The sequence below is a fragment of the Ictidomys tridecemlineatus genome, chromosome 7, assembly GCF_052094955.1.
Source record: "Ictidomys tridecemlineatus isolate mIctTri1 chromosome 7, mIctTri1.hap1, whole genome shotgun sequence".
In the NCBI taxonomy this organism is placed as follows: Eukaryota; Metazoa; Chordata; class Mammalia; order Rodentia; family Sciuridae; genus Ictidomys; species Ictidomys tridecemlineatus.
Genome location: NC_135483.1, coordinates 164,607,961 through 164,629,441, shown reverse-complemented (window position 1 = coordinate 164,629,441; position 21,481 = coordinate 164,607,961). Strand labels below are relative to the sequence as shown.

Below are 21,481 nucleotides of genomic sequence, written 5' to 3'. Positions count from 1 at the left end.
CCTCTTGGGAGAAATACATGGACTTGATTCAAAGATTTTCATAATATATGTATATCCATGTATGTATTCAAATTTTAAATTTCTGAGAATGAATTTTTCTACTTTTTGCTTTTTTAGTTAAAGCTTGACACACTTATAAGCAGGTTGAAGAAATATACACAGTATTTAAATCTATCTTTTAAAATGAATTAAATATAGAGTAGTTCTAAAATAATTACTTTAACCCATTACAATGGTTTCATGATCTTCTATACACATACAATTTCAGTAAAGCACATCATGATTAACATCATAATTATGATTTACTTGGGTACTATAAAGTAGTTCTACCTGGAAAAAAATTGATAAGATTTCTAATATCTGTGTTGCTTAAATGTCTGTGCCATAAAAATACTGAATGAATTTAGTAGTGTTTTATGATAACTGAAAATATATAATTAGTGGTTCGTTGGTTAACTGATTTGACTCTTCTTAAATATTTACAAGAGAATAATACCCATGAAGATTGAACTTCCTAAAATTGATCTCTACCCCTACTAATCAGTTTTACAAATAAATACAATGAAATTAAAACAACCTTTCTGACCAGCAACATGTTAAGAACTTAACAAAATATTCAGGACCAAGGGTGTAGCTCAGAGGTAGAGTACTTGTCTAACATATGTGAGGCCTTGGGTTCAATTCCCAGCATAGAAAAATAAATTATATCCTTTGAATCCAGTAATTCCACTTCTGAGAATATATGCCAAGAAAATGATCATAATTGTTTATAGAATTTTACATACAAAAAAGAGGTCCACCAAAGTATTGTTTTTAAAAGCAAACAACAGAAACAATCCACATGAATAATAGTTTGGGAATATTTAAAAGAAAGATGGCAAATTCATAAAAGTACAATGCAGTCACTAAAATCACCTTAGAGAAAATTAAACGATATGAGGTAGTATACATGTCAAGTAAAAAGCAGATTTATAAAGTTCACATGTTGCATAATAGGATTTTTATAAAAAATTCTATATCTCTGCATTTAAAAAATTCTAAAATGAAATTTAACAGAGTTTTTTTTTTCTCTAGGAGCTAGGATATATTTCTTTTTCCTTAAACATTACTGATTTTCCAAATTTTCTCAATTAGGATAAGGTATTTTAAGTTCAGAAACACAAATTTCATAATTATCAATAAAAAACAACAATGAGCAACTTCAAACTGGGCTAGAGTGGGGTCTGGAGGCCAGGATAAGACTTTCGCTCTTTACTCATAAAAGGTCTGCTTTGTCTTTTGAAGAGATCACAGAACAGAGAATGATTTGGAGGGAAATTATTAAATGTAGGAGATGAGTGAGTGAACTACTGTAGCAGTGCAGACCAGAGAGGGTGGTGGTTTGGGTGGGAAGGTAGAGGTGAAGACAGTAAGAATGGATGGATTCTAGGAAGACGTAGAAATGAAAATCAACAGAACCTGGTCACCGCCATTGGAAGTGGGAGTTGAAATGCCATGATGGATACCTAAATTTCTTGCTTTCGTCCCTGGAGAGATGGTGCAGTAAGATCAGGAAGACTAAAAGAGAGCCAAGACTGGAAAGGAGATCATGAGTTAGTTTTGAGCATGTTGTTGAAATGCTTTGAAATGTCAAGGAGAAAATGTCAAATAAGAGCCTGAAGTTCTGAGAGTAACCTGGACCGGGAAGGTGAGTTTGTGAGCCATGTTGCATAATGAAAGCTAGGGTATGGTTGAAATGATCTAACAAGAAAAGCTGTCTTTACATGATGCTGGACCTGGGTGGGACCAAACAAGCCTTGAAGAGCTTCAACAAGTTAATAGCCAGGTAAAGAATGACTCTCAAAGGAAACAGAAGAAGCAGACACAAGAGTGTCAGGTGGCAGAAACAAGAGGAAAAAGAGTGGCTAAGGATACAGCAGGTGCCAATGTTGAATACTGCTATAAGGAAAAAATATAAAGGGTTGAAAATGCCTGCTAGTCTCAATGCCATACAGGCCACCGGTGAACTTAGTGGGAGCAGTTTCTTTGGAGAGATGGACTGTAAGCCATACATAACAAATAGGGTGGTGATTGAAAGAGAAAGAGGAGAACAAATAGAGACAGTGAGCAAAGATAACTCTCTTGATATGATAGCATGAGGGTCTACTGATGAGATATGATAGCATCAGAGTCTACTGATGAGGCCCCAAGAAAACTCTTCACAGTGCGATTACTGTACACTTCTCTTGCAAGTTGCATTGTTCTTCCACCTCTGCATCACAGGGTAATAACAGATAACAGAGGAACCAATAACTCTGGAACAGAGACCAAAACAGACAGGTTTATTCAGACATAACGTCAGTTCTGCCTTTTCCTTTTCTTTATCAAATGCCAATGGGCTTTATTATTTCATTCAAGTCCTGTGAAACTTGAGCAGCTCAGAGTGCTTTAAAGCTGGCTGTGTTCCGACTGGAAAAAAATCTTTTAGTTTTGTTTACACTGTCTTTACACCAAATCATATGTCATTAATACCTTTACAGACTTGATTATATTAAAAGGTAATAGATAATAACAAGCTGTCAATGGCAAAGGGTAGGCATGTTAACAAATCAAGTGCCTTCCTCTGTTTTACTTCTCTGCAAAACAGGTTCAATTCTCCTGGCATTTTGATAGAACCATGTAAGTCTTTTTTAAAAAAAATTTTTTTTTGAAACCTTGGTCTTTATAGGGAGTATGGTCCACTTAATTAAATCCATTTGTCATTGAAATCCATTTTAATATATGCGTGGGAAGTCTTGAAGGCATCTGTATTCAGAGATGAGTAGTTTTGTGTCTTAGTCATCCAGTCACAGTTGAAGTGATTTTTGAACAAGGAAGAGAAAGGAGAAGCCTTGGAGTTTCACCTCCTCGATTGTCAGAGAAACACCTGAGGGGTTTTATGTGTCCTGTGTCCTCCTGTCACTACATCTTGTACCTGTCTCTCTCTCTCTGTTTTATCATGCCCAGAGAAAGGAAGGAGGGCTCTGAGTCACTAGAAATGCAATCTAAGGTCTCTCCTAAAATTACTTGGACAGCTCAGATATGGTGGTGCTTGAAGCAGAGGTTGGGGCTGAGCAAGACACAACTGTAAATGAAAGCCAAGACCAAGAAATTAGATGCTAAAATAACAATGAGAAGTGAAAATAGAAGATATGTGCCTTAAAATATATCAAGATACATGTTCATGTAGCAGTACTTAAGGTCATCTATATATATTAATACGTATACATATATACATACATGTATACACACATATATATTAATAAAGTATTGTACCTTCAATTTTCAAAAATTAGCAAAAACCTGTGGTTATAGTTATATAAGGGGTTCCACTAGGGTGCTTAATAAAAGTTTAAATAAAACATAGGCTGTCCAGATCATGATAACCTGATAGGAGAGACTGAATGGAAGAACCTGAATTTAAGCTTAAATGTGTCCTTTTCAGATGCTTATTGACGAAACTGTAGCTCCCACCCCCTACTTCCTCCTAAAAGCTTCCTGCATGTTCATCATAATCTATAATTATCTCAGCACCTTTGTTGTATTCTGTCTTATTATCCATCTCTTTTTTCCTATTCCCAAAAGAATGTCAACTTCCTGAGACTAAAAACTTGGTCATTTTGTTCTTTTCCTATAGAAAAACACCTGGCACATGTTCTGTTAGATACTTAACAATATTTACTCAATGGATCAATGAACAGTAGGAGGTTTACTCTGTGCCAGAGGCTGCACTAATCACGTATGGATCTCATTTACTATACACTAGAATCTTATAAAGTGGAGTACTATATTCTGCTTTGCAGATAAGGAAACTGACAATCAGAGTGGTTAACTTGTTCAGGGTCATGTGTCTAGTAATCGAGGAGATCAAGGTCTGAAACAAGTCTACTGCTCAATGTCCTAGTTCTGAGTCACGGCTTTATTGCTTCAATTGAGAGCTGGCACTGCTGAAATCCTAGAACATACACATTTGGCTTTGCTGTTAAAGTTCTAAGCTAGCTGCTTTCTTCTTGTTCATCTTTTCTAATCCTCTGGTCCAATATGGGGCTTAGAGAAGCAGGGGAGGTCATCCTGAAGCTTGGGCCAAGAGCAACATGAAAAAATTTGCTTGGAAATCCTGTGGGAACCTCAGGCCATATAAAACACTGCGAAACAGTGCTGGCGTGCTTTTGTTGTTATTGTTGTTACAGAAAGCACAAATGAAAGACAAGCAACCAACGTTCTAAAATAACAGGGCCCTTTCTCTCTCATTTGGTTTACTTCACTTGGAGAATGAGAAAGCAATTCCTTGCAGAAACCGAGAATTCTCATTGTAAAGGGAAAATAGCAGGGCCCTACCTGGCCTGTAATACAGGGCAAACCTGAACTCTGGTTTGGGGAGGTCAGTAAACACAGCATGGGGAACAGGGAACAAAAGACCAGACTTGCCAAGATTGCTTTACAGGATGAGGAAAAATAAAGGAAGGTGCTTGGAGTCAGCCAGAGGACAAGGCAAAGACAGGAGAGCCTGCCTCAAGGTTTATCTCACTGAAGCTGCTGGTGGCCTGTGGTCCTGTGTCTTTCCTATTCAGTGGGAACTGCATCCAGTAGAAGAAAGACAATAGAGGAATGTGAATTACTGTTCCAGCCTAAATGGAAATGAGCACCTACACATCTCAGCTACATGAGCCTTAGAAATACTCTTTCTGCTCTACGTTTCTAAACATAAGACAGGAAGCATACTTGGAAAATATGAACCTGAAGGTGCTTTAGACATTTAGATGGTTCCTTAAGAAAAAGAATATTATCTTTGGCATGACTTGTGGTAAAAATAAATCTTGGTCTACTCCTTGCCTGACTTAGTATTTGAACATAGGATGATTTTGATTGGATTATATAAAAGGTCTAATTTGAGCTGTTATTAAAAATTCTGAAATACAGAAAAGAGCTACTCTCAGGCCTAAAACCTACTCCCAAACTTCTAAGCTATACACTGACACACAGCACTGTCCCACTTGACAGTACTATATTTACAGCCTGAAATGATGGTGCTTTGGGTAGTTATTTTTCACGTAGGAAGTCACACTAACACCCCTGAGCCACCTGCATAGATCTTAACGCTAACTCTTCCCCTACCAGAACAATGATTCTGTTTAAGGCTTTTTAAAAAAGAGAGATCCTGAATGTCAAGGTGTTATAAAAGATAAAGCACGCCCCAAACACGTCCACAGCCTCCTGCTCAGTGGGGCATCCAAGGCAGGCTTTGTTCAGCCAGTTTCACTACTGGAGAGCCTGATAAATGCTCCACCACAAGTAGCCTGGAGATTTCTTTTAGGCTCAAACTGTGAACCCACTCAAGTATAGGCTATCATTATTATTATTACTTTTTCTAATTTTTCAGTATCCATTTTTTAGGAGTTAGGGAGTTCACAGTTTCAGCAGTAGCTCTCCACTGCATGTTTAAGATTGCATGGATCTGAGTCAGGGTTTTGCCAACTTTTAAAGAGAACAGATATACTCTTGGTTTCTCGACCTATGAGCCTCAGTTTCCTCAGCTGTCAAGGGAGGAGACAGGATTTAAGGATTACTCTCTCTCATCCTTGCCAGTACCAAAATTCCCCTCAACATGATATGCAGAGTTCCCAAACCCTAACACTCATCTAAGAGTTATCTTTAGAGGTCTTTAGGATTATTGATAGACCAAACAGGCATTTTAAAGTCATTTAACAGGTTTGGAATGAACTTCCTGATGAACCCTCATTATCATTGAGAAGTAAAACTTAACTAGTTACAAACTCATTTTAAAATTCATGATCCAAACCCGTGGGCTGCTAATGAAGTTCATGGTCAACCAAGAGGATTCTCTTCCTTTTGCAAAAACATCCATTAACCTTCCGTTCCCATCATTTATTCTTTAACAGAGAAGTGTACACCAAGCATAAAGATTTGTAATGAATCAGTGACATTAACAAATAATGCCTTCATGCTCGACTTACAGAACCAAAGGGATTTTGGGTTGCTTCTTTGTGCAATCAGAAATTATTCATAAGAAATTCTATGATAGGGTTTACCAAAGCCCCTTTGTATAGAGAACTCCCTTTGTGGGCACTTAACTTTCAAGCTAGCAACCCACCATGAAGTGAAGCCCTTCTGCATCACCTTCTCTCTAGTCATATACTTGACAGAGTTATTGAAATTGTTTTAGGAAGAAGGTATAAATTATGAGTAAATGAACAAATATATGTGCTAAGCTTTTAGTTTATGATTGATATCAAAACAGTAACTTGAGTAATTAGATTTTGAAAGTAATTCATGTGAAAGCAATAACAAGTGAAGTTGGGAATCTGCTACTCCATTATTTAATCTCTTTCTCCTGCCCTGACTATAAATCAAAAAATTCTCCAAATTGTAGACACAGTAAAAATTAAATTAAAAAATTCCTGGAGAATTTGCATTCAAAACGAAATAGATCATTTTTGTTGTTGCCACTGTCTTATTTTGTGCTTTTTTGTTTTGTTACTGGGAAACCCAGAGGTACTTTGCCACTGAGCTATATCCCCAGACTTTTTCTTTTGTACTTTGAGTCAGGGTTTCACTAAGTTGCTTAGGGCATTGTTTGGTTTTAAGAAAACCATCTTATAGTAAATGAGGATGATCTGAATTACAGCACTATTAATGGAGTTGTTAGGAAATTGTTTTTTTTTTTTAAGAGAGAGTGAGAGAGAGAGAGAGAGAGAAGAGAGAGAGAAAATTTTTAATATATATATATATATATATATATATTTTAGTTCTCGGCGGACACAACTTCTTTGTTGGTATGTGGTACTGAGGATCGAACCCGGGCCGCACGCATGCCAGGCGAGCGCGCTACCGCTTGAGCCACATCCCCAACCCCAGGAAATTGTTTCTGGAAGAAAGTTTGTGCTTCGTGAGCAGTTTAAGGGTTGACCAGTGTGTTGTACAGAATGTCCATTTTCTAATGCCTTCTCACTGAATCCCTGACTTGGCACATGGCACCTGATTTGGCACAAGTAATTTCTAGTTTGTCTCCCTGTCTCTTCTGCTGGACCCAACTCTTATCCTAGCCAGGCATGGTGTCTTACTCATCTTTGGCATGTCAGCTGCTGCCAATGCCTTGCAAACAGCAAAGTAATAGAGATAGGTGCTGGGTAAAGTTCCTCTCACTGTTTCCGAGCCTCTGTGTCCTCCCTATCACCTTGACTATTGGCCCCTTGATGCCCACTGCCACCATGGATGGCGCAGTTGGGTGTGGCACCTCTCCTCTCCAAACCTTAAATTCCCTGGGGTACCCAGAGCCCTCCCTACATGGACATCATAATGTGATCCCCTCAAAGACTAGAACACACCTTATCCTTCTCAGAACCCACTGAGGCACCAAGCACAGTGCTCTGGATGTCAGACTATTTTAAAAAGTCACTGATTCAATCAAGTCAGGATTTTTATAGCTAGAAGAGAAATGTTAGGAATTGATGAGTGGAGTGGTTTTCACTGAGGGATCTATCACCCCATAGGAGGCATTCTGAAAGGCCAAGGGAGTGTTTTGAACATTTACCAAAATGACTGTATATGTGTGTTTGGGGGGAAGGGCTTCCACATGATCACAATCACAGGAACATCCTGTACAACAAGAATTGTGCTGCCTTCTGAACTTTCTTATGTTTACCTGGACATTCATGATTGTTAAAAAAAAAATGATGAGGTGAATCTAGACAGTTTTACTAAGGACTTATAGGATTTACTTAGATTGCCAGGATTCAACTTCTGTGGAAACTGAGGGGAAGGTGGTACGTTATGGTGTTCAGGACTTGACTAAGTCTTTCCCCAAGTGGAAGACGAGCAGTCCTGATGCTGAAATTGGCACCCAGCACCCCCTGCCAATCTGGGTGTTTATCAGCTGCATTCCAAGTGATTTCACATGTATGCACAACCATACTTACTGACGCTTTCTTCACATGTTAAATATAAAGAAACAGTGTCCACAGTATCCAGCTGACTACTGTCTTACATCATACAAGTACAAAGTGCACCACTACAAGTAGTCACTGGGTCACTCTATAAGGCCTTCCATTTTACTTATTCCTAGAGTTCTTATCTTTTTATTGAAATTCTATTTCTAGGTAAATTATATTATTTATAAGATTTATTTTAAGATTTGTTATAAAAATGGGGCTTTGGGTCAGACAGCATTGAGAACGACTGCTCTATTAGATTTCAATACAATTATGTTATGGTTTGAATGTGTCACCCAAATTATTGTGTTGGAAACTTAATCCCTAATGCAACAATATGGAAGGGACTTGAGCCTCCCCATCCTTTTTTTTATTGGTTGTTCAAAATATTACATAGCTCTTGACATATAAGCCTCCCCATCCTTATGAATGAGTTAAGGTTGTTATCATGGGAGTGGATTAGTTATTGCGGGAGTGGGTTACTTATAAAAGGAGAAAGTTTGTCCCATCACCCTTCAATCTTGGGACTTCCCAGAAGTCAAATAAACTTCTATTATTTATAATTTATCCTGCTGTGGTATTTTGTTAGAGTAGCAGCAGAAAACAGACTAAGACAGTTTTCTAATTTTACAGAAATGGGAGAAACTGGAGGGAAAAAAATATGATGTATTCAAAGCCTAACAGTGTATTGAGAAGTAGCTTTTTGTAGATTAATTAATTATAGCTATAGTGCAAATAATTAACATTCCAGATTCTAACACCCTGGATGCTCATATTCTATCACATCATATAAAATTCACCAGGAGTTAAAGTAATTTGATCTGCCCTTCCTAAAGGAAAGATTTCTTTTTGTCACCAATTATCCTTCCCTATCCCAGGTGAATTCCAACAGAGGTGTCTACAAAGAAATAAGATTTTCCATTGTCCTGAGGATCCCAATACAGACTAGAACTTTTTTTTTTTTTTTTTAAGGACTTAGTGCAGGGCTAGATGGAGCACGTCTTCTTAACCCTGTACTCCTGCCCTATCCTGGCTTCAGGAAGCCCATGTGGATCCATGCATCTGTGCATAAGCGGATGCTTCTCCAGCATCACCAGTAGCAACCCCAATGAGTTCCCTGTGTGTTCTTTTCTTCTGTGTCTGCCTAAGCAGATTTATTTAAGACTTACTGACCTGTGACCCCACGAAGCGCCTTTGAAGGTTCCTCGAGTATTGAGATCTTTTTCTCACGAGGGGCAAGGGCTGGCTTTTCATTGGCAGACTCAGAGGATGAGCTGTCCTTCTCACAGCCATTTATAAGGCCGTTCTGCATGGCTGGTGCCTGGGACTGCGGGGGCCCTGCTTCAGGCCTCTCGGCTTTGTCTTTTGCATCTTTGTTGCCTTGATGCTGCTTAGACTTGCTTCTTTTTCTTTTATTGTTCTATAATGAGAAACAAATGAGAAAATAATTATATTCAGCTCAGACTCGATCTGAGAGTTGAAAATAAGGTTATCTTTTTTTTTGTTTTGTTTTGTTTGGTTCTTGGCTCTGTTAATAGGCAAAAATACCTATATCTTAACCACCAAGTTAATTTAAATATTTTCCTCCTACCAATATGTTGTCTAAATTTTTACATTACAAACACAGTTTCCTTTAAAAGGAGAAAAAGAGAACAAGGAATGGCTTAAATAGCAGAGACATTTGAGCAATGTGAGGCTCTAATGCGTGAGTGGTAATATAACAAAATTTTGTCACATGAACTTGAGTTCAGCATCGGTGCCATTAGAGAGTAACTCTGGTTTCTTAAAGTGGTTATGGACAGGGGAGGCCTTCCCATCACTCAGGAAGGAGGGTGCCAGAGAGGAGGATTGCCAGAAAAAAGGGTTGAACTCTTCCTGTGAAAATGAGAAAGTAGAAGGTAGGTTGGGTACCTCTGAAATAGGCACCAACCAAGCAGGAAATTCCTAAAATTGCTGCCACTATTCAGAAAGTCTCAAGTAGCCATGGGATCCATAATCATCCCTGTGAATATTTAGGCTGGAGGTGACAAATGTCAAACTCATCTGGGTCCACCTGGATTTGGACTGTGCAACAGTGTAGCTGATCCCTGGTCTTCTCAGCTACTAGCTAAACAGCATTACAAGGCTTCACTTTGTTTATCTGAAATAGCATAACCCTGCATTTTATACAGATGAAGTTGTTCAGACCCCAATATCATATGGCAAAGTTTTACTGTATTGCTCCTATAATGCCCTAATCATGAATATATAATATTATCTAGGAAATTAAGAGTAGCTACTCCTAAGTATGTGGTACACTTTCTTTGACTTTGGCTTTGCATCCAGTTGATATTCAGTGTACTTAACTCAGTAGGATGCAGGCTCCAGCCATGGCTTTGTTCTCCTGCATACTTGGGAAAGAAATGAAAAGAATGTATTCCTCTTGTTCACCCTCTTCCCCACTCCCTTTCTTCTCTTTTGAAGCCCCATTCACTTTCCAATAAGATTCCTTTAGGTGAGAAATGAACATCATCGTGTGCAGGATAAAAGAGTCAATGGTACCTATTCCACCACCCCTTAGTGGGTCTGGGGAGTGGAGGGAGAAGGGCTTCCAGCTTTCAGGCCCTAAGTCTATAGTCTAATGGGCTGGGGAGGCCATTTCCCTATTGAGCCTGGAAGAGAAAGACTTGGTAATGAGTTGGGTCTGCAGCTGCTGCTCTCTGCTCTTTTTTTTTTTTTTTTTTTTTTTTACATCAGAGAAATTTAAAACCCAAACCACACATCTGAAATTTTTCCATGTAAAGATAAATACTGCCTTTCAATCACTTGCAAATCATCTTCATCTCACACAGAAGCCTGAGAAGCTATGATTAAAGATAAGCAGAGATTGTCAAAGATGGTGGCACACAAAGATGAAAAAAAAATCTTATAATTCTTCTTATTATACATGAAACTAGAAGGAGAAAAGGGGGGAAAAGGATGATTCTTGTAATTTCAGTAATCTTGGGATTGTGTGAATGTAATACTCCTTTTTTGTTTGTGAAAAACCTGTTTCACAGGCCTGTGATCTTCCCTCCTGGGAAAGGGTGGGCTGGCATATAATATCCCATGAGAACCAAAACACAGGGCCTGGCTGTGCCATGGTGCAAACAGGTGGGTCGGTGGCTTTGAAAAGAGCTGCAGCTTTTTGCCACGGGTACCACTCATGTGCTCAGAAGTCACAGTCTCCTTGTGACTAGATAAGGGCTCAATACATGTAACTGGAACGGGACAGAGTAAAATTTCCTCCCCTCTGTCTCGGAGGAGGAGGGGCATGCCAGTGTTCAAGAAGGCCCCTTGCTTACCACAGCTTCAAGGAAGTTTTTGATCTTCCTTTATTAAAAATCAACCTTAGAATTCAGCTTGTTTCAGATGAAAAAAAAATATGTGAAAATATATTTAGAGCTTTTCAAGTATCTTTAAAAACACTCCTTAATTTTTTCCTTTGTAGTATGGGATATGTTCAGGCAAGTCAATGTCTTAAATGCTTTGAATTCTCCAGCTGGGTTCCCCTTAATACTTACAAAAAAACACAACTATAGGACTTCTTAAGCACACCTGGTGGTTAAAAAACACTGAACAGAAAATAGAGGCATTAATAATGAGAGTGGCTGGTAATTTAAGAAAGTCATGAATTTGGAAGCTTTCTGGGTATACATATTAATATATCTGAAAGAAGCATACAATTGGCAGCTTTGTTGAAATGATAACAACTTTGAAGGTTTTGATTGATGATGTTACTAATTCACAATCAATATTAATCTTACCTTCTTTTTTCCTGTCATATTCCATTCTTTGAGAACTTGAATTGCACTGCCTAGATAAAGACAAAAAAATCTTCAACAAATATCCATATAATAAAACACCACACAAAATACATCTCTTTCTTTTCATCCTGGTAGCAATTGTGCAGGGAACGGGGGCTTTTTGTTTGTTTTGCTACATCCTACCTTAATAAAAATGTGAGTTTCATTTCTTCTTTCCCAGATTTTCATTTAAGTCACTGCATAATCTTAGTTTTATCTTAATATTAAGCTCCACTCCATGAAGCTTATTTTTTATCACTGTATTATCATAGGGAAAATGAAACACACCTTGAGAATTTTCTGATAGCTTCATTGCTATAGGTAGAATTAAAATTATTCTGTTTAATATATGAATAAAAACACCCTAAATCTTCTGAACCAAACATGGGATTCTGAATATTATTAACCTTGTGAATTATAGTTTTCCGGGTGGCTATTCTTTCTCTTTTTCTACTCATACTCATTACATTCAAAACCTGCAGGAGGATGAGGAGATCGTACAGTATCAGTTTCTCTCTGTCCACTGTGATAGGGATGGAACATGTTCACAAGGCTTCCATCTTGAAACCAACTAAGATCATTAAACGATGACTTGAGTCACAAGTTCCGTCTATCCCATTCACACACAGATATGGGATGGCACTGACTTAGAGGAAAAGTCAGATCTGATTAAGTTATAAAACATTTTGACAGGATGTTTTATCACTGGTCAGCTAGGATAATCGCTGTTTCCACGTGGTCTAACAAAGTTTACTGGTTTCAACTGCTGGGGGTAATTTGGATAACAAGTTACTGATAGTGAGTTCATCAGTTGTTTTCATATACACAGGCATTTCTTAGAGGATAGCTCTTAAGTGTACTCTTTCAACAATGGTAAGCATTCTTATATGATCTTATTAGACTGAGAGTTCTCTACCGAGAGTGTGTTGGCTAAACAAAGATAAACTGCAGGCTCCTCTCTGTAAGACGTTTCAAACAAGAAGGGACCCAATCATTGGGTCCGTTGTGGCTGGCACATTCGCAGAAGGCTCTCTTGCTAAGGTTTAGACAGGCGATTCATTCCTATCTACCCAGTTTCCAATTCTATGCCCCTCTTAGACTTGTTTGAGTTGCTTGTATTTGAAATAATAAAACTGCTCCTAAAAGTAATCTATAATTCAGACTTTTTATTAACTGGGCTTTTCGGATTTTCCCAAAGAATTAATGTTTCACAGTGTTTTCCTGTGTAAGAACTGTAGGAAGTTCTTTCGTGAGGTTCTTGGGAAGTCACAACAGTGGTTCATAATCAGCAGGGTCATTTTTAACTGACGGCTAAGCTTCTGTTTTCTAAATAAAAGTAATTTTAAAAAGTGCTAACTCCTATTCTTTTTAATCAGAAGAAGGTGAATAGCTTCTGCTTTTATAACTGCAATATTCAATTAGTCCTCCAGTTTTTATATCTTGACATAAATTCTATTTGTGATTTGGACAGTGACCTTATAGAGAGTAATTCTAAAGAAGAAATACCCATATTTGCAGAGGATTTTGAAGCTGTTAGTATTAAATTTTAATTATACCGAAGCTGCTTGGGAGTTTTTTAAGCCATGTGAAATAGGGCTTGCAATATGACTTAGAAATGTCTCCTAACAAATATTTTTGACTCTCTGGTTTTTAAACAACTTTTCCAATTGGATTCTCAACCAAAATGATATGAGTTTCCTCAGCAACGAGTTTTATTAATGAAATCTCAACAGAGACAAGGTGAAATTTTCAAGGACAAGCAAAGTGATCCATCTAATCACAAACAGATTTGAAGGCAGTACCCTGCTCCTGCACATCTGCACATCTGCACATCTCATCAGGTCACTGAAATAAAAACTTTCATCATGGGGACCACGGGGGCCTCAATCCAAGCGGGGATTAGGAGGAATGGGGATAATAGCCTTTTTCCTTTTCTAAAATTTTTCTTCTGTACAAGTGATGTTGGCAAGTGAAACCTGAAAAGAGGACTTATCTGAGCCAGGATGTGCACATTTCCAAAAATTTTTTGAGACAAATGGCACCTAATGCTGCAGAGGCAGATTAATATTATATTTTCTATTATTTGTTTCGAATGACTAAGGATTCAACATCTGCTAGCTTATAGAGCAGGAAAAAACAGCAAAGTTATGCTCAGTCGATTTGCTTACAGGTCTATTTTGAATGATAATCATTTGCTAATTCACTCAGGATCCTAAACCTTGACTGGTGATACCAGAATGTGAGCATGTTTGGTTCCAAGATCTTGCCCTGAAATGCAATTATACTTGCAGAAACTCTGGAAGGTTATTCTACTCCTAGTCTACTCCTCGGAAAATAAGTAAATCATACCGTCCTTGGCAAATAAAGTGTAGATGGGCTACAACTGAGAATGTGCTGACAGGTCTTCCCTGACTCTATTTGTCAGATTGTGTTTAGCTAGTCCCTACTTACAAAACTGAAACTAATACCAGGACAGAAGACATTTAATAACTAAGGACAGATAAGGGATCTTTGTTCAAAACTGAAACTTGTTTACTTTGATTAGAAGAAGAGAATTTCCCCATAATTTACAGAAAAATCTAAAGCTTTAAGGTGTATACTTTTAGGATTAAGCAAACTTCTGAGACTAGATTCTATAATGTCACTGGCAATGTACTGCCTAAAAAAAAAAACAATAAAAAAACTTTATAGACAGCAAAATTATTTTAGAGATAGATAAGATGAACTGATGTTCTGAAAAAAAATATAAAAGCCATAAACCAGTCCCCTTGGACTACAGAAGCACTGAGCTCAAGGACTCCAGTCATAAAGGTCAATAGTAAAGTTCACTGTCCTCCATTCTCAAAGATGCCATCAAACAAAGGACATTTGGCGGGGGGATTGCTGGGGATTGAACCCAGGAGTGCTTTACCACTGAGCCATATCCTCAGTCCTTTTTGTTTTTCACCTTAAAAAAATGTCTGGTTCTTTTTTTATTTTAAATATTTTTAGTTGTAGATAGGCACAATAACTTTTATTTTATTTTTTTATGTGGTGCTGAGGATCAAACCCAGTGCTTCTCATATACTAAGCAAGTGCTCTACCACTGAGCTATAACCTTAGCCCCTTATTTTTTTACTTTGAGACAGGGTCTCATTAAGTTGCTTAAGGCCTCACTAAGTTGCTGAAGCTGGCCTTGAACTTGCAATCCTCTTGCCTCCTGAGTTGCTGAGATTACAGGCATGTGCCACCATGCCTGGCAAAGGCCACGTTTAGTAACAAAATCAGAATGACTGAGACATAAGGAAACTCATATCATTATATGAGCATTATAATCAGCATCCTTTGGAAACTACCAGAACTCTTTTTCTTTTTAATGAAGGAAAAATAACTTCTAAATTCTGCTCTTTTTGAGTAAGACTGTGTGTTTTAAAATTCTAGTATATTTTTATGAAAACTAAAACATTGGTCACTGACATTCAGTTCATTTAAGGAAGAAAATAGAATACATGGAATATTGAGTTACACTGTCTTTGGCTTCAGGGAACACATGTACCCACCATCCACGAAGGCTTGCACAGCTTTATCCACGTTAAAATCAAACTGTTGTAGCACCAGGACTATTTCATTATTGCTTTTGTTGGGAACAACTGATCTAACTGCATAGATCTGAAAGAGAAAAGAAAAGAAAAAGAAAGGTAAACACTTCAAATATTTGTCATCTATGAATCTCCCTTTGGATAGAATGATAGCTATTAGAAAGGCCTGAAAAGGTAACTGCACACTGTGGCTTTTTCAGACCAGTGAGTGATCATCCTGGTAACCACCTTGATACCCATGCTTTTGGTGTACACACTGCTACAGAGAGCTCCTTGTTAGGCCTGTAACAGCAACTGTGAAAAGCCAACTCTGATTTTGCAATCTACCCTCCCCCAAGACCAAGATGCATACGAGATGTGTTTTCAGTGAGGACACAGAATCTTTTTCTGTCTTGGGCTTCTTTTCCACTGGCTCTGGGGTATCTTTAGAAAATGTATAGAAATAGCCTCATGCCTCAGCTTCTCTATCTGTGCAATAAAAATAGTCATAACAGGGGTCACAGAAGCATGTTGTGAAACTCCGCTAATGTTTATAAAGATAGGAAAAGGTGGAGTGCTCTATTTATGAAATGGTAATGTTAGATGTAAATGAAAAATGTTCTCAAACACTTCTGAAAAATCAAACATTAAAAAAAAGAAGTAAATACATATAGAAGCTAAGGATTTTGATCAGTGCAAGCTTACATTCAATGATTAACGACCTATAAACATTTACTAATTAAATTTAGCATAGACTCTTTCTTGATGCCTGTTAGAATTATTTGGTCTTCATCTCAAAAAACTTATGATTATTACAGGATGCTCTATTTTAGCAAAACCTTGTTCATCCAGCTTTCTAAAAAAATGATTTCTGCACTGATGAATACTAGAGTACTGTATAGTGTAAAGGTAAGTGGTCATTAAAGCACTATACAATCTTTACATGTTTTCACTAGTGGTTAAATTATGATCAGTGAGTTTTAGAGTTAAATGTAGTTTGCTCTAATAGGATTCATGGAATATGGATTATTTGAGCATAGTATGTGAAATGTGATGCTATTGACCAAAGCATTTCATTGGGCAGTGCACCCTATTTCCTGATTATGTTAGAAAATGGCAGCCTATTTCATATAGATCTGTGTATAAGAATATTTGGGTTATAATGAGAAAACAGCACAAGCTATGAGTATATGACTTGTAGAGGTGCTGACATTATTGATTAGAAAGCTGGCTTTGAATCCTGACATTTATAAATGCTAAATATGAGTTTTACCAAGAGCTCCAATACAAATATATATGACTATCAAGGTTCTTTTGTTTTCTATGGCTCTTAGTTTCTCCAGCCTCCATTAAAAGAAATTAACTCCTTAAAATTTAAGTTTTTTTGTTACTTCTTCTCTGTACACCTTCTTTAAAAAATTCAATTCTGGGGCTGTTCTTGTACACCTACTATGTGGTGAGGCACCAAACTTTTTGGAGCATAGAGACTAAAGGGAATATGTACACTGATTGAATGATGACAATAATTAATATATACTTTTAAATTATATGTGAGTGCTATAAATTCATTGACAGTGAGATTTGACTTTACAGATTGGCTCTGATATGGAGGATGAGTGAGCAGAGATGGGTGGGAGGGCAAGAGGAAGCAACAGCATGAATGGGGGGAGGCACAGTGAGAGGGAGTGCCTGGAGGTGAGGCAGAGGGTGAGGCTTGCAGAGCACAGGTGAGGCCAGACGTGGGCAGTGACCAAGTCAGACAGGGCCTGCAAGACCATGAGTGCAGGCCTTCCCAGCATCCCTCCACTGTACTTTATCTTTCATCTCTGTGTTAGAGAATTTTTTTCTCTCCCACTACCCTTTTGGAAAAACATTTAATGGGTGTCAAGATGGGGAGAAAGCAAAGACAAAAATCCTGTTTCCAGTCCAGGATTATTATATTAACAGTCCAAACAATAAATAATGTTGTCTTATAGCTTATGTATATATTGAAGTTACATATAAAAATGGCATGTTATCCTTCTAATAAATTTCTTTAAAATTCTCATATTTCAAGTCACTATGGTTTAGCTCCTATTATATGAAATGTCTTAATAATTACCATCATTATTACCACATCAAGCATGCCATTCTAAATTATACAATACTTAGCTATTAATTACATGAACTATATTATTGTTACATTAGACCAAAGTTTCTAATCTACCTACACATCTGTGCAAATGGCACAGACCCAAAATTTTGGAATAGACTTAAAATAATTGCTTTCCCTGCTTCTTATCTCTCCCCCGCAAAACTAATACATTTTGTGTTAAGGCAAAACACAATATAAACTACTCCTTGTAGAGACACTACCTTTTAAGATATTTATACTGTTCTTTCCTATTCTCCTTTAAAAGAAAAAAAAAAACCCATGGTCAGATGTATGCAGAATACATATTCTATCTCTGGCATTTTTCTATATCTTACTCAGAAAATTGTCAACAACTGAGTTCTGATATCAAATCTAACTATGCAATTGGATACAATTCCTAGAGGATGATTAGGACAGGTATTCTAAATTTTGCAGAAATGGGAGTGGGAGAGGAAAAAAGCCTATACTTAGAGAGTCCACAGAAAAATGGAATTCCAGTGAATTTCTGGGCCAACCTCAATTTCTGCTTTGACCTCTAGATTTGGCTAATGTGAAGATAGAGCAGCATAGTTTCCCATCCTTGTTATTTATTTACTCATTACATTTATTTTCCTATGGAAATGTCTTTGAGCAAGATGGAGAAATTGCATTCACTCACACGGGCATATAAACATGAAAGAACGTCACTGTGGCATTATTCATGACCCAGCAGAATCACAAAGATTAAATCTCAGAGACCTCATTATGAAATAGCATTAAATACGAGGCATGGATGGCCAAGGCAGCACTGTTGTGAGGTTGTGCTCAAAGGCTGTCTTTGCATTTGGAAAGGAAGCTTCTGGAAAGAGAGTTCCTGGAGGAATGGATCAATCAATGCATGACTAATGGCAGTCTGCATACAGAGAACTCATCAAATTCGCGCCTGCAGTGGCTGTTTTGCAGAGGCCGTTTCTGGTGACACTTCACGCACAGCCTTTCCTTCAGCGCCAGGCCCAAGCTGGTGTGGAGGCTGCTGCAGTTTCACACGTAAGGCCGCTGTTGGAAGCCACTGCACTTGCATGCAGCCTTACAGCTCTCATGCCCCAAACAGAGAGGTTCATAGGTGCCCCCCAGGCGGCCAATTAGGCAGCTGGGTGACAGTCAAGACCGCTAGTTAGTGGTTCATTTACAAATTGTGCTCCTCCGTTTTGCTTCTACTAATTTAAATCTGGTTTGGCAAATTCAATTTGCTATTTCGAAACAGCAGGTTGGTTAGATATTACTTCCTGAGTATTTTCATCTCCATTCCCCCATCTCTGGGGCTTTCCTATCTGGCACTGTAGGCTCTGGCCCACTCTGCCTCTAGCCCACCCAGCTGGAACTTCGCCTGCATTAAGCAGCATGGCAGTATGACTTTCATGCACCCAGTTTGGCTTTAGCTTTCCACATTAACCTACCTCCCCTGTACCAGAGCTGGGTGGTTCAAGAGCTGATAACAGATATTCTAGTTCACACTAGGCATAGTTATTTGTTTTTATTTATGAAGACTTAGCAATTCTTGGGTTACTGCTAAGCCACTTAAACTATGTCTGAGTTTCCAAAGTGGTTCTGACCCAAGTTATCCATTCACTTACACAGCTGTGTAATCATCAAAGACCCAGAATTACCAAATGAATACAAACTAACTGCTTCCTCTGCTTCCAATCTCTTCCCCTGCAAATTCATCCCAAAGCTGCTACTCTCCCTAAAACACAGTTGTCTCTCAGTATCAATACATAGGGCATTGGTCCCAAGGTCTCCCACAGGTGCCCAAACTCACATGTGCTCAAGTCCCTTATATAAAAAAGTGCAGTATTTGTGTATAACCTATGCATATCTCCCACCTAATTAAATCATCTCTAGATTACTTATAAAACCTAATACAATGTTAATGCTATTTACTGTACTGCCTAGGGAATAATGACAAGAAAAATAAAAGGTCTATACATGTTTAGTACAGATGTAATTTTCTTCTGAACATTTTCCATCCATGGTTAACTGAATTGTTGGATGCTAAACATATGGATACAGAGGGCCAACTACATAATCATGACCATTTTACTCCCTCCTTAAGAACTTAAAAAATAGTGTGAAATTTCTAAATCCTGGCATTCAAGGCCATCAGTAGCTGAGCTCCAAGACCCCACCTCTGCTTGGGCTTTGCCTTTAACCTAAGAGGCTTTGTCTGAGTCTTGCCTTGCAGCTGAAATGCCAAGTGCTCCATGAAGCTCTTCTCATTCCTCCTTGCCAGAAGCATCTCTGCCTTGACTTCTATAGTCCTTTGTCAATAGGTGTCTTAGCACCTTGTCCTTCATATCCTAAGCATTATGTCTCCTCCCAGATAGTAAGCAATATTAGGGAAGAATCCTCATCTCAGTAATTTCTGTATGATCGTCATGCCCATTCCAGAATGACTAGCATGGTTCATCTAGTAGGTATTTAATAAAATACTTGTCAACATGTACCTATACCAGACTGCTACTCAGAGTCAAAAGAATATTCCACTAATGTGTTTGAACCATCTCACTACTCTGCAGGTACCATCCACTATGATAGGGGGGTGGGTCTCAGTTGACTGTGGTGTGACCTAAGCACTGTGTGGGTCAGGAGAACATACTTACTTTTTTTTTAATATTTCATTAACAGAGACTGGAAGAATATTTCAATAATCCAATAATCTCTGAAATATGAAACTTTAAAATTCTTACAGTTTTACTTCTGTATAGTAAGAAACTTATGGTACTTCAGTAAGTTTCAAAAATATTAAAAAATGGAGATGGGGGCATGGGTCAGTGAGAGTATGTGCTTAGCATGTGTGAGGCCCTGGATTTGATCCTCAGAATCACCAAACAATAACAAAAGAAAAAAGAAAAAAAATACCATAATTGCCTATCTATCCTTTCAAAGCTCAGCTGAGGAGAAAGACACTGGTTGAACACTAAGTATGACAGGATCTTAAAAAGAATCACAGATTCTCTAAGGAGACACAGTCTAGCAATGGAGCCAGAAATATCTATAATAAAAGTATGTAATAAGTGCTGTACTGTCTTTATGAACAAGGTACTGTGGTACTACAGAGAAGGGAGAAATTAAGTTTGCCTGAGAAGGGGAGCATACTTCCTAGAGAGACAAGCCAAATGTCATGGAAGGAGCATTAGAAATAAACAGACCAGTGTTCTAATGTTGGCTCTGCTACATGCTAGCTCAGTGACCTTAGGTGAACTACTTAGGTCTTTGAAACTTGGTTTTGTAGCCGTAAAATGAAGATATTACCTGACAGAGTCTATAAAAACAGGAAAAGATGATGTATGTAAAGTGTTTGATATAGAATTAGACCTATATTAGTTGCTCAATAAAATTTAAACAGAAAAAAGTGGGAACATTTACATTGGGCCATGAAGAAGAAGGTGTGGATCTATCGGTTGCTTTGAAAAGGCAACATGTAACTAGAGTAGGTTAGGACTTATTTGGGGAAGACTGTCTTATATACCTCCTTCTCAGAGAACCTCCTGGGCCCCACAGTCTCTCCCAATCCCCATCCCAAGCTACTGGTACCATAAGTGCATCTTTAGCTTGGTTAGTACGTACTCTCATCTCCCTCTTATTCTTTCATTTAACTATTTATTAAATGTGCAGGGCACTGCACTAGTGACCAGACACAGCAATAACAAAAGATACATGATCACTGCCAAATCTAGAGAAAGAAATAGATGTGAACACGTAAATTAAAACCTGACAAATCCACTGTAAGTTAAAAACATTGTAAGTTAAAAATGGATTTAGTATGTATAACCTACTGTGTTATATGTATTGCATTTATATTAGTCTACACCTGGGCAAATCATGTAATAGAAAGCCTATTTTATAACAAGGAGCTGAACAGCTTCATTTATTGAACACTGTACTGAAAGTGAAAAACAGAACTGTCATATACTTTTGCATCACTGTAAAGTCAAAAATTGTCAGTCAAACCATAGTAAG

The 21,481-nt window shown here is 37.9% G+C and overlaps 1 protein-coding gene across 3 annotated transcripts in view; it reads right to left on the bottom strand.

Annotated features, from left to right (window-relative positions):
* Spats2l (spermatogenesis associated serine rich 2 like) overlaps positions 1-21,481 on the bottom strand; it is a 162,624-nt gene that overhangs the window by 44,430 nt on the left and 96,713 nt on the right. For all 3 annotated transcript variants that reach the window (XM_021720587.3, XM_078017813.1, XM_078017814.1), the window contains exons 4-6: positions 15,331-15,439; positions 11,753-11,802; positions 9,141-9,387 (exon numbers count right to left, since the gene is read on the bottom strand). In XM_021720587.3, coding sequence (XP_021576262.1) covers positions 9,141-9,387; positions 11,753-11,802; positions 15,331-15,439 — 406 coding nt within the window. The remainder of the gene's footprint in view (positions 1-9,140; positions 9,388-11,752; positions 11,803-15,330; positions 15,440-21,481) is intronic.